At 35.1% G+C, this 13,784-nt stretch overlaps 1 protein-coding gene across 18 annotated transcripts in view; it reads left to right on the top strand.

Moving 5' to 3' along the window:
• BAZ2B (bromodomain adjacent to zinc finger domain 2B) overlaps positions 1-13,784 on the top strand; it is a 153,230-nt gene that overhangs the window by 124,100 nt on the left and 15,346 nt on the right. For 13 of the 18 annotated variants that reach the window (XM_073241520.1, XM_073241517.1, XM_073241521.1 and 10 more), the window contains 8 exons: positions 982-1,044; positions 1,985-2,129; positions 6,126-6,778; positions 7,185-7,458; positions 7,636-7,791; positions 8,160-8,320; positions 12,508-12,818; positions 13,205-13,340. In XM_073241520.1, the coding sequence (XP_073097621.1) occupies positions 982-1,044; positions 1,985-2,129; positions 6,126-6,778; positions 7,185-7,458; positions 7,636-7,791; positions 8,160-8,320; positions 12,508-12,818; positions 13,205-13,340 (1,899 nt within the window). The remainder of the gene's footprint in view (positions 1-981; positions 1,045-1,984; positions 2,130-6,125; positions 6,779-7,184; positions 7,459-7,635; positions 7,792-8,159; positions 8,321-12,507; positions 12,819-13,204; positions 13,341-13,784) is intronic. The other 5 variants (XM_073241524.1, XM_073241527.1, XM_073241533.1 and 2 more) reach the window with 2 other exon arrangements.

Raw genomic sequence — 13,784 nt, 5'->3', positions numbered from 1 at the left:
TTCATGTAATTACTAGTAAAGTACCACTTATGAAATTAGTAATATATATAGGAGGGATTATTTTTCTTCTAAAAGCTCAAGGTGTTCAAAATATAACTTATCTTCTTTGCCCTAAAAATGACTCCTTCAGTGAATGGTACCAGTATTTTTGCAGTCTCCCAGATTTAAACTCTTACCATAATTTACTCCTTCCTCTGTCTCCCTCACCCCTCTCTGCCTCATAACCCATGAGTTGCCATTACGTAACATTTCTAATTAGGTAATAATCTCTTACATCCATGTGCTTTTCTCCATTTCTATTTCTTTTACCTAAGTAAGTCCCACATTCTCCTTCCCTCTTGAATCTTTGCAGTGGAATACTAACCAGATTTGACAATTTTAATCTTTTCCCTGCTCCAGGCCACCTTACAGCTATTGCCATAATATCTTTGTAAAGCATAGTTCTCATGTTTAACCTCCCTCAAAGGATCCCATTATTGACCATGGTCAAGCATTTATAGCTCTAGATCGTTGAACCCTGAACTCATCCTTGCCTCATCTCCTGTCTTACCTCTTCATGTACCTTTCATGTCAAGATACATCAAACTCTTTCTGGAATGCCCTGCCCTCTTTTCTCTGATTAATCAATTCCTAACCATTCTTCAGTAGCTAATTAAAACACAACTTCTTCCCTGTAGCCTCTCTTGGTAAAGATTCCCACTAAAAGTAACCTCACCCTCTCCTGAACTCCATGACTCTTAATCTCTACCTCTTTTGGGGTCCCTACGGCTTCCTCTATGTAGTGGTTTTTATTTTCTTAGTGTGATGTGCATGTGTCTCCCTACCAGATTATTAGTTAACAAAGAACCAAGAGCTGAGGCTGACTCATTTCCATAGGGCCTATCCTAGTACTTTGCATATAGGAGGCCTTCGTTAAATATTCACTGATTGATTGAATAAATCTTAAAACTGGTAAGTGATACTATATTTTGTCATGTATAGGATGAAGGTGACCAAGCAGCAAGTGTTGAAGAGCTAGAAAAACAGATTGAAAAGCTGAGTAAAGTAAGCACTTTTCAGATTATAGTTTACATCATTTTTGCAATGTTTTAAAAATCCACCTTGTATGGGATTCCTTTTTTCTGACTCCTAAATAAAAGCAAGTTTCTTGTAAGTAATTAAAATGGGGCGCTCCAGAAACATTCTCACAATTAAACCTTAAAAGTTTCTTGCCAATGTTAAAGGCCTCCCTCTTAAGACATGGTACTAACTTAATCAAGAGCTATGTTCTTTAGCTCTTTATTTAAATACAAAAATCAGTAAGTGCATGATTTTATTTCTTGGAATTCATTACTTTTAAAATTCAGTCAGATTTCATGGTAATAGTTTCAGCATCCTGTGTTTTATTTTACATTAGTGTATTTGTGGGTTTTATTTGCACTGGATCTATAAACGATATATGTATGTACTTCTCATGTAAAACTGAATTTCAGTAGCATTAGTGAAGTATTTCAGGATTAGTATTATAAAATATCTGCATTTTATGTCATTATTAGATTCATCATACAGTTGTTTCAAAATTTAGTCATATGCTGCCTAAGGTTTGCAGCATGAGTATAAAAATAGGCAAATATAGGTATATGTGAGTATTGTTTGTTACACACTGTAAGCATTAGAATTGAGTCAGTTTTCTTTGGCTCAGTGAAACACTTGATCACATTGTTTATTATCAAATATAAGACATGCTTTACTATAAGATATCTAATAAAATAAAACATTTTTAATCCTTGGCAACAAAAATATTCTAATTACCCCCAAAGTAATTTCTGCCTTTACAACTGTTAGTGGATCTGAAGTCAGGCGTGTGATACTAGTTCTTTGGCTGTCTTTCCTCAATAGTGAAATCTATCTTCTCTAAAGCCATGATAAGTATAAAGTCACTTAAATATTAATTTTTAAAGCGCTTAACACCCATAGCATAATTATATGCATCATTTTTTAACAGCAACAGAGTCAGTACAGAAGGAAGCTCTTTGATGCTTCTCACTCTTTACGTTCGATGATGTTTGGCCAGGATCGTTACAGACGTCGGTACTGGATTCTTCCCCAGTGTGGGGGGATTTTTGTAGAAGGCATGGAGAGTGGTGAAGGTAGGAGCCATTAATCTGTTACAAAGTAATATAACAAACCATGCATTTAAAAACCCTGTTACTCCTTTGATATATTGTGTGCTTCCAGAATCAAATTTGCATTGTGGATAAACATTATAAAACCTTGTTTTTCATTCGTTTTAAACTCATAATACCCGTTTCACTGAAAAATATTCCTTTCCAGTCCATGATTTTTCTTCTTCCGCACTTTCTGACATCCACCCATTTAGTGGACACAGATCTTTACCTGTATTGGACTGTGTAGCTGCTGCTCCATTTCTCTTCCTTCCTACTGTCAAATTTTCTAACATGTGCTTTATTCTTTAACCTTTGCAGCAACCATCCATCCTAACAATAGCCCTGGAGGTAAACTGCTTAAATCTAAGATCCTTATCATAAGACTCATTCATCTTGAAGTCTTGTATGTATTTGAAATTTGTGATTACCTTCTTCTCCATTAAAATTCTTACTTTCTTAAGTATTATCACACATCCTTCATATTCTACCTGTAAACTATGCTTTTCTGGCTCCATTTCTGTTAAATTAACTAGTGTAGTACATAGTGCATTTATAGGCTCAGGAAACTGTCTTGAATTGAATTTTTCAGAATACTATGTCTGGGCATTTTCAAATGTGTAAATTGTGATGGGGCCAAAGTGTTAAGTCAGTGCTTACATGTAGCAGTTGCCCCAGGGTGGTATAGGGAGGCAAAAACTTCTTTCAACTCATTTTTCTTAAACACTCATTATGTGCCAGGCATTTCTAGGCACCGGAGTTTCAAAGATAAACAAAACATTAATCCATGCCATCCATGTAGAAGTTTAACAGTCCAGTGTAAAGAAGGGACTGATTAATCACATAGATGTCTAGAACAGATACTATATAAAACAGTTGGTTTTAACAATATAACTACCCTTTTCTTATTTTAATAAAAATTTTTCATGGGGCACAAAGGACCAGTTAATAATACATGAAAATGGTTTAGAATAGTGGCTGGCATGTAAATATTGTTGGCATATAGCAAGCAGTGTTACTGTTCTGCACAGTAATTTATTTCTTGTGGATTCCAAGTATATGAAGAATGAGTATAAAATCACGTATTGGAATGATGCATCAAAGTCATGGTCTGCCTTCCCAGGGTAAAAGTTGCTGATAGAAATAGAATCAGGGAGGGCACATAGAGGCTTCAGTTGTGTTTATTTTTAAAGATTGATATGGATGGGTCAGAATGTTAACAGGATAGTGTAGTGAGTTCTTTTTTTAACTGATTGCTTAAAATATTTAAACATAAAAATATTTTAAAGCATGGAAAATAGAAACTAAATAACTAATAAATCAATAAGTAAGTGGGACGATCATACTAAAAAGCCCCTGAACAGCAAAAGAAAACATTAACAGAATAAAAAGGCAATCTACTAAATGGGAAAAAATATATGCAAATTGTATATCTGATAAAGGCCTGATATCCAAAGTATATAAAGAACTCATATGACTCAATAGCAAAATAAACAATTGGAAGATCTCAATAGACATTTTCCCAAAGAAGACACACAGATGGCCACAAGTACCTGAAAAGATGCTCAACAACATTAATTGTCAGGAAAATACAAACCACATTAGATACCGCCTCATCCTGTTCGAGTGGTTCTTATCAAAAAGACAAGAAATAAGTGTTGGTGAGGATGTGGAGAGAAGGGAGCTCTTGCATACTGTTGGTGGAAATGTAAATTGTTGCAGCTACTATTGGGAACAGTATAGAGGTTCCTCAAAAAAGTTAGAACTAGCATATGACCCAGCACTTTCACTTGTGGGTACTTACCCAAACAAATGAAAATGTAAACTCAAAACAAAATCTGCATCCCCATGTTCGTTGCAGCACTATTTGCAATAGCCAACATAGGGAGCCAGCCTAAGTGTCCATCGGAAGCATAGTAAGGGCTGGAAAGAACAGGGAATTATGTGAAATTGGTGATCGAAAACTATCTAAAGAATCTCTGTATACTTAACATCCTTATAAACTTTCAAGTTTTTAAATAATTTTACATTCTAAGAAGAGGTTTAATTGTCTATAAGTAAGCAATTTGGATATTAAAGTTAATGACCACCGTGAAGAGGCTATTAAAATGTATCACCTTCAAAATCCTCTACTAGTCTCAGACCTAGTGTGGTTGGTTGGTCTGTTTGTTTTTGGATATATGAAAATGGTTTTTGAGATACTAGTTCTCAGAGTAAATCAAGCACAAATATTAGTACTTCCTTGCTAGCTAGTAATTTGTACAAAGTTAAGGAAATTTGCATTGCAAGCTATACATATATGAATAAATAAATAATGATATTTCCATATAATAGAATATTGTGCAGCTGATTGAAGGAAAATGTAGTACAGTCATATGTTTCACCATGGAAAGCAATCTAAGGTAAATAGTGAAAATAGTAAATTCAACCTTTTATTTCATCATCCAAAAAGTATTTATTGAGCCCTAGTTTCAAAGCAGCCACATATTAGGTAGCTGGGATCCTGCAAAAGCAATATAATACTGCTCTGCCTTCAAGTAAAGTTTGTTGAGTTAAATTGTAGTGTGTGGGTGGGGTATAAAATAAAAAATAAAAAATTAGGTTAATGTGTATAATGGTAAATTCTGCAAAAGAAACATAAAGGATGATGATATTCTAAGGTGAATAATAAGATGGGGACCCTACTTGAAACAGAGTAATCAGAGAAAACCTTTGTGAAACATAGAGGATAAGGAGCCAGTCAACAAAACAGTATTTCAGGCAGAGGAATACCAAGTGCAAAGGCCCCAAGAAAGGAAATAACCAGATCATATAGAGTGTTGGCGGCCTTGCTTAGGAATTTGGATTTTATCCAAATAAAAATGTTGCAGAAAACAGTAGCATCCCATTTATGTAACAGCACAAACTGATAGTCATATGCATGCGTGTAAGGTTTCACAAAGGATGGATGGACATGATTGATTAACCATAGTTACATCTGAAGATTAGAAATAGGAACTGAGAGAGTAGGGCAGGAAAGGGTTACTTTATCCTCTCACTACTGAATATTTTACCTTGAATATACATCGTTTTTCAAATTAAATAAAGTAGGTTTATATTTTTCTAACATTTCTTATGAATTATTTTTAAAACACTGGTCAAAAATATGGACAAGAAGTTCACGAAGGAGAAATACCTGTAATCCTACAGAAAGATACCCAGTCTCATTAATGATCAGAAAAAAATATAGTTTAGATTCTCACCTCCCGGATATTGTCAAAGACAAAAGTTATTGATAGTCTTCAGTTTCACTGAGGGTGTAGGCAAACAGATGCTCTTGTGTAAGTATGATTGTATATTGATCTAGACTTTCTGGAGGGCAATTTGACAATATATTTCAAAAACTCTGAAAAGTACATATCTTAGGACTCAGTTTTTTTTCTAGAAATATATTCTAAGGAAGTAAATCAGAAAAAAAAATCCAAAGATACAGATTTAAGATCATTCATCATTATAGCATTGTTTATAATAATGAATAATTGGACCCTACTAATAGCTATCAGTAGAAGATTGATTATTTATGATATATTCCACTGAATATAGTAATTAAAATTTATGGTGTAGGTATATATTTATTGACACATCAGAATGTTTAAAGAGTATTATTCAGTAAAATGTACAGGATGGAAAACTACGTGTAAAATAGGATGTCATGTGTGCATAGAGAACTGGAAAAATTAATACGAAAATGTTAGTAGTAATTTGTATATTATGGCTTTTAATATTTTCTATTATTGTAATTTTTTGTGGTTAATTACAAAATTGCATAATTTTTTCCAATGAGCATAACAAGCTAGTTTATTAAGAGAAAAAACTGAAGAGTATTAAGTAACCTAGAGAAATTTGTTAAAGTATTTATGCATATGACTTGATAAGTAATAATAAATATAGTATGGCTTGATTTAGAGTAACTGATCTTCATAATACTTCTCGATTTTGTAGGACTGGAAGAAATTGCAAAAGAAAGAGAAAAACTAAAAAAAGCAGAAAATATCCAGATCAAAGAAGAAATATTTGAGACTTCTGAGGACACTTTAAATTGTTCAAATCCAGATCGTTGTGGGCAAAAGGAAGATCCTAAAGAAAAAGATAACACAAATCTATTTCTTCAGAAACCTGGCTCTTTTTCCAAATTAAGCAAGCTTCTAGAAGTAGCTAAGATGCCTCCTGAGTCAGATGTAATGACCCCCAAACCAAATAGTAGTGCAAATGGGTGTGCACTGCCTCACCAGAACAGTGGGAAACACTCACTGGGCAGCATACAGTCAACAGTAACACAAAACAACATGGAAAAGACAGACTCGAATCTGTTCGGTACTAGTTCAAGTGATCCAGGAAAGTTCTACAGTCCTCTCCCCAGTGACCAGTTGTTAAAAACACTGACTGAAAAGAGTAGACAATGGTTTAGCCTTTTGCCAAGAACACCTTGTGATGACACTTCCCTTATCCGTGCCAACGCGCCCACTGCTTCTTCAGCGACCCCTCAGTCCCACCCGCCCTCCAAGTCACCTTCGCCTGCCCCAGCTCCTCCTCTTGGACCATCTCCTGCTCAAAATCCCGTTGGCCTAAACCCATTTGCTTTATCACCTCTTCAGGTTAGTACTGCTAATTGTAACTCGTTTTTATGTTGCTGTATTTAACCTCTAATTCCATGAACACTAAAGGAGAATCAGTTGAATATTTACAGTATTATTCCTGCCACAGTTTGAAAACTGTAGAGAGTTGGAACTGCTTATCACCAAGCTTCATCAGAACTACTGATTTCTAGGAGTCTAAGTCTAAGGCAAAGGCTTCCTTAATTACTTTCTAACTTGTTACTGTTACAGTATTTCTAAAAGGGAAATTACTTTGGGGAGCAAATAAGAAGATGGAATTTAATGTTGTTGCTGTTGTATTTAGTTTTCCTCCAATTGAGGTAAATGAAAATATTTTTTCAGAATTTTTAAACATTTTTCCTAACTTCTTAGACTGTTCTACTTTTAAAATATTTTCTTTTTCCAGATGAAAAGTGGAGTATCTGTGATGGGACTCCAGTTTTGTGGGTGGCCCACGGGCATGCTTACTTCCAGTATTCCATTCCCACCACCTGTCCCTAGTGTGGGATCGGGGTTGGGACTGTCAGAAGGAAACGCTGATGCATTCTTGACTCCCAGTGTTGCGTCAAACAAAAGTGAATCTCCGGTACCACAGAGCGAAAAAGTCCCTTCAACTCAACCTGCAGCTCTTGAAGTAGCCAAACCAGTAGATTTTCCTAGTCCAAAGCCTATTCCAGAAGGTGGGTACCTTGAGAGGGTTTGCTATAGCCACTTACTTTATTGTATTGTTACAGATCTCTGTATTATAGTGAATCTTTGATGCTTTTATGTACAGTTATAAATCTTTTCGTTTACATCATGCCATTAATTCATATTCTGAATATTTGTAAATGCTCTACATGTTTATCTTGGCTTAGAAATGCAGTTTGGCTGGTGGAGAATTATTGACCCAGAGGACTTAAAAGCTTTGCTCAAAGTGCTACATCTCAGAGGAATAAGAGAAAAGGCATTACAAAAACAAATTCAGAAACACCTGGATTACATCACTCAAGCCTGCATCAAGAATAAGGATGGTAGGCACCTAAAAGAGATTTCTTGCTTAGTTATGAGAATTAATTCTTTCATCTTAAAGCATACTTTAGTATCTTAATTCTTAATTTATTACTAAAAGACTTTTTTTTCCTATTTTGCTCAAAAACAATTTACATTTCTTAAATGGGTACTACTTTTGATAGTTTGTTACAACCTGCAGACATACTGTTCTGTTTCTTAAAAAGAGTACTTATTCCTCCTTGTGCAAGAGTCAGCTGCCTGCATATTCACAAGTGAATTTGTGTGTGTTAAGTGTACATGTATGTTACCCCTGGAATTTCATTCACATTCTGGAAGAAATCATTGAGAGATAAAGTGGATTTTAAAATAAATTTCCTTTCAAATATAGTTGCTATTATTGAATTAAATGAAAATGAAGAAAACCAGGTAACTCAAGATATTGTGGAGAACTGGTCAGTAGAAGAACAAGCAATGGAAGTGGATTTGAGTATTCTTCAACAGGTAGAAGATCTAGAAAGGAGAGTCGCATCAGCAAGTTTGCAAGTAAAGGTAAAATTCACTTGGAATAAAATCTGTTTGTAGAATAATGGAAGGTAACTAATATTTATTGTATGCCTGATATATGCCAGTTACTATGCTAAATGTTTTCACTTTGTCTCATTTAATTCTCAAAATGATCTGATTAATTTCCCCCATCTTACAGGTAAGGAACAAGGCTCAGAGTAAGTAACCTGTCAATGGTCATATATAGTAAGTGGCTAAATGTGGAATCAAACCAGGTCTGTCCTCCCAAGTCTTTTACTAAATCTTGCCCCCCTCCTTAATGGCATTAAAAAATATCATTTCTGGTCTGCAGTTCTTTACCGCAAGCAGGATTTCATAGTTTCAGCCATTCTCAATGTAATGGCAAACTACTTCTGCAGTGTTTCCTATATGCCTGGTAATTGTCTTGTATGCAAACCATGTTATGTAGCCATGTTATATGTTGAACTTTCACTCTCTATGATTTAAAACTGCTAATTTAAAAATATGTTATGTTATGATACACATACTCACATCCTACATATATATGTAAAGTTTTAATTATTTATTGACTGGGCATTACCATGTCACAGCAATGATTGAAACTAAAAGGACAAGAAAAGAAATGCTTTACCTTTGTGCAAAAATTTTTGGTTTTAAAAAGAATATAAATGTCTCTTCTCAATTGATAATGTGATATCTCTGAGAATAAATGGATGGATGATGAATTAGCATGAGATAGACACTTGAAAAGGCTTAGAAAAGGTAGTTTCTGTGTAATTTGATTCAATATTTCATATTTTACTGAGAATGTGAAATTATGCCATGATACTGTCCTACCAATGATTACAAATTAGCTGCATTAACTACCTTAATACTGGCATTTAGAAACTTTGGAGGATCTCAAAAAATGTCATTTTTCCAGAGCTAACAAAATGTCCCTTTTTTTACCACAGACATAATTACCACCTTAGGGAAGCAAAAATTTATCATTTACTGAAATTGTACTAGCAAACTATATGTATCCTCCTCCTGGTACTATAATACAGTATAAAAATGCCTCACTAATCTGGCATCTTCAACAAATGAACTCTTCTATACAAGTTCATTTTCTGGAGAAATAAAAATTATTCTACTTAGTGCCATAATATTTTAACGTGTGTTGGATCAGTTAGGTTACCATTACCCTGCCTTCTTAAATTGAGAATGGTGAGTTTGATTTAAATTCCCTTGGTGACACCAGATCATCAGTATGAAGACCAATTCTTGGGTAATGATTCCCTCAGGGACTGTGGAGAGGTTTTGCCCTACAGTAAATGAAAAGGCCCTAGTGTGCTTTACCTTTTAAACTACTGCATCTGCTTTCCATAGTCTGTCTTCATCATCTCTCATGGTTGGTTGTTACTACTTGCTGGTTTGAATTTGATTGGTTCTACTATCCCTGTTTTCCTCCAATAACCATCCCCGTCTGGTTTTAATTTGCCGGTTCTAATTGGCTGTTGGTTGGGAAAGTGTAGCATCAGCTTTTTAAAATTGTATGTAAAGTCAGAGCATGGGCCTAACGTTTTCTTGGTGACATACTGAGATTTTGGTTTATTGACCTTAACACATTACTAACTGCTTAGATGTTCTTGACTGTGTTCTCACTAGCTAAGATAAATGAAATTGGTTTTTTAAGTGAGATGTTTTAACATCCTGTTAATACGGTATTATGGGATTATTATGGTTTTTTTAAGAAATGAATTGCAGTTATATTAGTCTTGAGGAATCTAAAAATACAAGTGATGGAAATAACCACAAAACATTTTAACATCTATAAAAGATTTAATGAATTCTTTTCTTAAAAACAAAATATTTATGTGGTCAGCCCCGGGAACTAGCCATTGTGAAGACACGTTAAGCAGGTAGCTTGGTACTACTTAGATGAATTCATTTCTGTTTTCAATATTGCTGAAAATATGTAAATTCTGTTGTATACTGTAGGAAAATCTGCAAGAGTCTTGTCCTAATTCTGTTGAGAGCATGTAAAAAGACGAATTACTCTTCTAGTTCCTCTAAACACAGTTCCTGTGTCTCTCTTTAAGTTTTCTCTTTTATAAGCTGACTAATTCCTTCAACCACTGGTCCCATGAAATGGTTTCCAGGTCCACGATTCTCTTCTGAATAAACACCAGTGTCTATATTCTTAAAATGTACCCCTAACTAAACACAGAGATGTATAAACTGGCACTGTACTTCTCTTAATGCCAATTTGTACTAGCTTTTTAACATCCACATCATACCATTGCTCCATTGAGTATGTGTTATTAAAAAAAAATCCTTCTGCATCTTTCATTGTGCTTTTAAGTGTGTTGTATCACATCCAATATTGCTTTGATGGGTTGCTTAAACTTCAAAGCTGAAATTTACATTTATCATTGTTATATTTTTATTAATTTCATTTGGGTATATTTTTCAGCATATGAAACTATTTTTATCACAGTCCTGTCATACAGAATATTAAACTTCCTTCCTAGTTAAGTCACCTGCATATTTAATAGTGAACCGAGCTGTTCATAAGTATATTAACATGATAAGCCAAATATAGAGAGCTCTTGGACAATGGCACTGAGGACCTTTTCTGAGGTGGCAAGCTGTGTCTGTCACAGGGCTTTGCAGACAGTTTTCAACCTTCTAGCTTCTCTAAATCTAATTCAGTCCTCATTTTCTTGTCTTTTGCCTTGCAAAAATCAGAATGTATTACATTTATAGGATTCCCTTGATTTAGCAATTTCATATCCCTTCCATAACAAAAGAGGTTCATTTGTTATGACATATATGATGCACTAATGTGTACTCTTTATAAATTCATCCATACTTTCTAAATATGAATATTCTCTTGAGGTAAAGAGGAAGAATTCCAATATGTAAGAAAAATAATTATCTCTACAGAGATTTAATAAAAAGGATAATGTTCATTCTGCTTTTTACTTACTGTGCATTTACAAAGTACCTATTCTACATCAGAGAGTGGACACCACACAATTGAATAAAATGTGGTTTCTGCCCTCAGAAAGCATTCCATACATTAGGGCAATAATACATGTATACAGCCCTGCAGAATCTAGTAACTGATAGTGAAGACATACAAAGTCATTCATAAGTTTAGGACAAGAATATACTGATTCTGGTGGAGATATGGGAAAGATCAAGGAAGATTGCCTGTAGAAGTCAAGATGGAACTTGAGAAGATGGAGAAGCTTCTGACAGAGAACAAGGAATGCCGTACCAGGAAGAGTTGATAACTGGGCAGAGCACCAGGCTCGGGAAGCTCAGGACATGTTTGTGGCATGACAAGTCATGGAATTTGATTGCAGTGTAGGATGCCTGAATGGGAATATGAGAACTGGACTTTACTAAACATTAGGGACTCTGAAGGGTTTTGAGCTAAAAGATCATTGTAAGCAAGCTGAATTATAAGCTCGTTCATTTATTCAATCAACATGTATTTTGAGTGTCTATTATTTGCCTTCACACTGCTGGAGATGAAATGAGTGAAAGTAGACATCGTCCCTGCCCTCAGGGAATTTAGAGGTAGAAAGATATTAATTAAATAATCACAGCAGTATCAAATTGTGACTGCCACAGGTATGGAATGTTACATGGTTCTATGAGAGTCTATAATAGAGAGACTTACCTCCTAAAAGAGGTCAAGGAAGGATTCCCTGAAGAAATAAATTCTCACGTGAGGGCCACAGGATGAGTGGAGTCACTAACTAGGTGCAGAGGAAAGGGGAAAAGCTCTGCAGGCAAATGTAGCAGCTTATGCAGAGCTCCTGAGGCCAGGATGGGCAGTACAAGGGCCTGTTCAGGAGTGGCAGAAGGAATGAAAATGGACAGGAGGCACAGTTCCTACTGTTGAGGGATTTCCATTTAAAGTGGTCCCGTGGAAGAATAAGCAGTTAGTGTGAAGTCCCTCAGAATACTTTGCTGATGTCCACTATACCTCTCATAATATCAAAAGTTGTTAAATTTTCTTCTTCAAACTTCTCTTAGAACTCTTTCTTATAATTTTCTTTCTTGTTTTTACCTAGCATTAGGAAACGCCAGGTAAAAACTTTTAGTAATGATCCTTGAGATCTGTTGGTGTCGGCTGCTGTATTTTAAGTAAAGGTAATTCACCCATCAGGCATTTTAAGAGGAAACCATAACAACATTATTCTCTTGATATATAGGGTTGGATGTGTCCAGAACCTGCATCAGAAAGGGAGGACTTGGTATATTTTGAACATAAGTCATTTTCTAAATTGTGCAAGGAGCACGATGGAGAATTTACTGGCGAAGAAGAAAGCAGTGCGCATGCACTAGAACGGAAGAGTGAAAACCCCCTAGATATAGCTGTAACCAGGCTGGCTGATTTGGAGCGGAACATTGAAAGAAGGTATCTGAAGAGCCCCTTAAGTACCACCATTCAGATCAAACTGGATAATGTGGGCACAGTTACTGTCCCTGCTCCTGCACCATCCATTAGTGGTGATGGTGACGGGTAGGTTATTGAAATTAACTTGAAAAATTATTGTGCTTCTTTGCTAATTGGAGCCTATTTTCTATTGCCTGTTATCTATGTATCTTCTTGTATGTCTGTGATCCACATGGATCATGCTATTTGCATGGTGCTTTGTAAAACATTTTTTGTTGTTGTTATGTGCGTTGATAATCCTGCGAAGTGATCTTACATTTACCTGGTTGTGACTAAGCTTTGACGCACGTAGCCACGGTCTATGCACTACATCAAATTTAGTTGCTTAAACCTTATACTTATTGGCTGTTACATGTTTTGTCATTGCTTGGCTTTCAGTGTGATGATTGTTTCATATTCAGTAACCATAAGTGTGGACATGACCTACTTAATTTTTCTATATTTCAATGCAGAATTGAAGAGGATATTGCTCCAGGGCTCAGGGTATGGCGAAGGGCATTATCAGAAGCTCGCAGTGCTGCACAGGTAGCTCTGTGCATTCAGCAGTTACAGAAATCAATAGCATGGGAAAAATCAATTATGAAAGTTGTAAGTGTTTTTATTTAAGAAATACTATAACTAATTTACTCTGTCCTGTTTTTTTCCCAACCTCCAAATCTTTCTTAATTCTACATTTCTTACTGTCAGAATAATGTATGCTGTACCTGAAGTTTTCTTAATTCTTGAATGCTGTATAGTTTGATACTTTCCTGCTTGTTTTGAGCTTTTTGAAGTAATCTATCAAATGTGTTTATCTTTTATTTTTTGAAATCTTGATTCTCCCTCCTTTGAATATTGTTTATAATGGACTGAAGTTGTCTTTTGTGTTTGGTCAGCATAATAGTTAATTATGTTGTTAATCTAATCATAATAGTTGTTAATCCAAATATTCTGAAGTCGTTAATCTAAATATTATTTCACTCTTGTAAACATGGCAGTTGCTAACATTGCCTGTACTATACATTCATTGCATCCTTAAAATGACCTTAAGTT

The sequence above is a fragment of the Manis javanica genome, chromosome 7, assembly GCF_040802235.1.
Source record: "Manis javanica isolate MJ-LG chromosome 7, MJ_LKY, whole genome shotgun sequence".
Lineage (NCBI taxonomy): Eukaryota > Metazoa > Chordata > Mammalia > Pholidota > Manidae > Manis > Manis javanica.
This window is presented reverse-complemented; position numbering and strand designations above follow the sequence as displayed.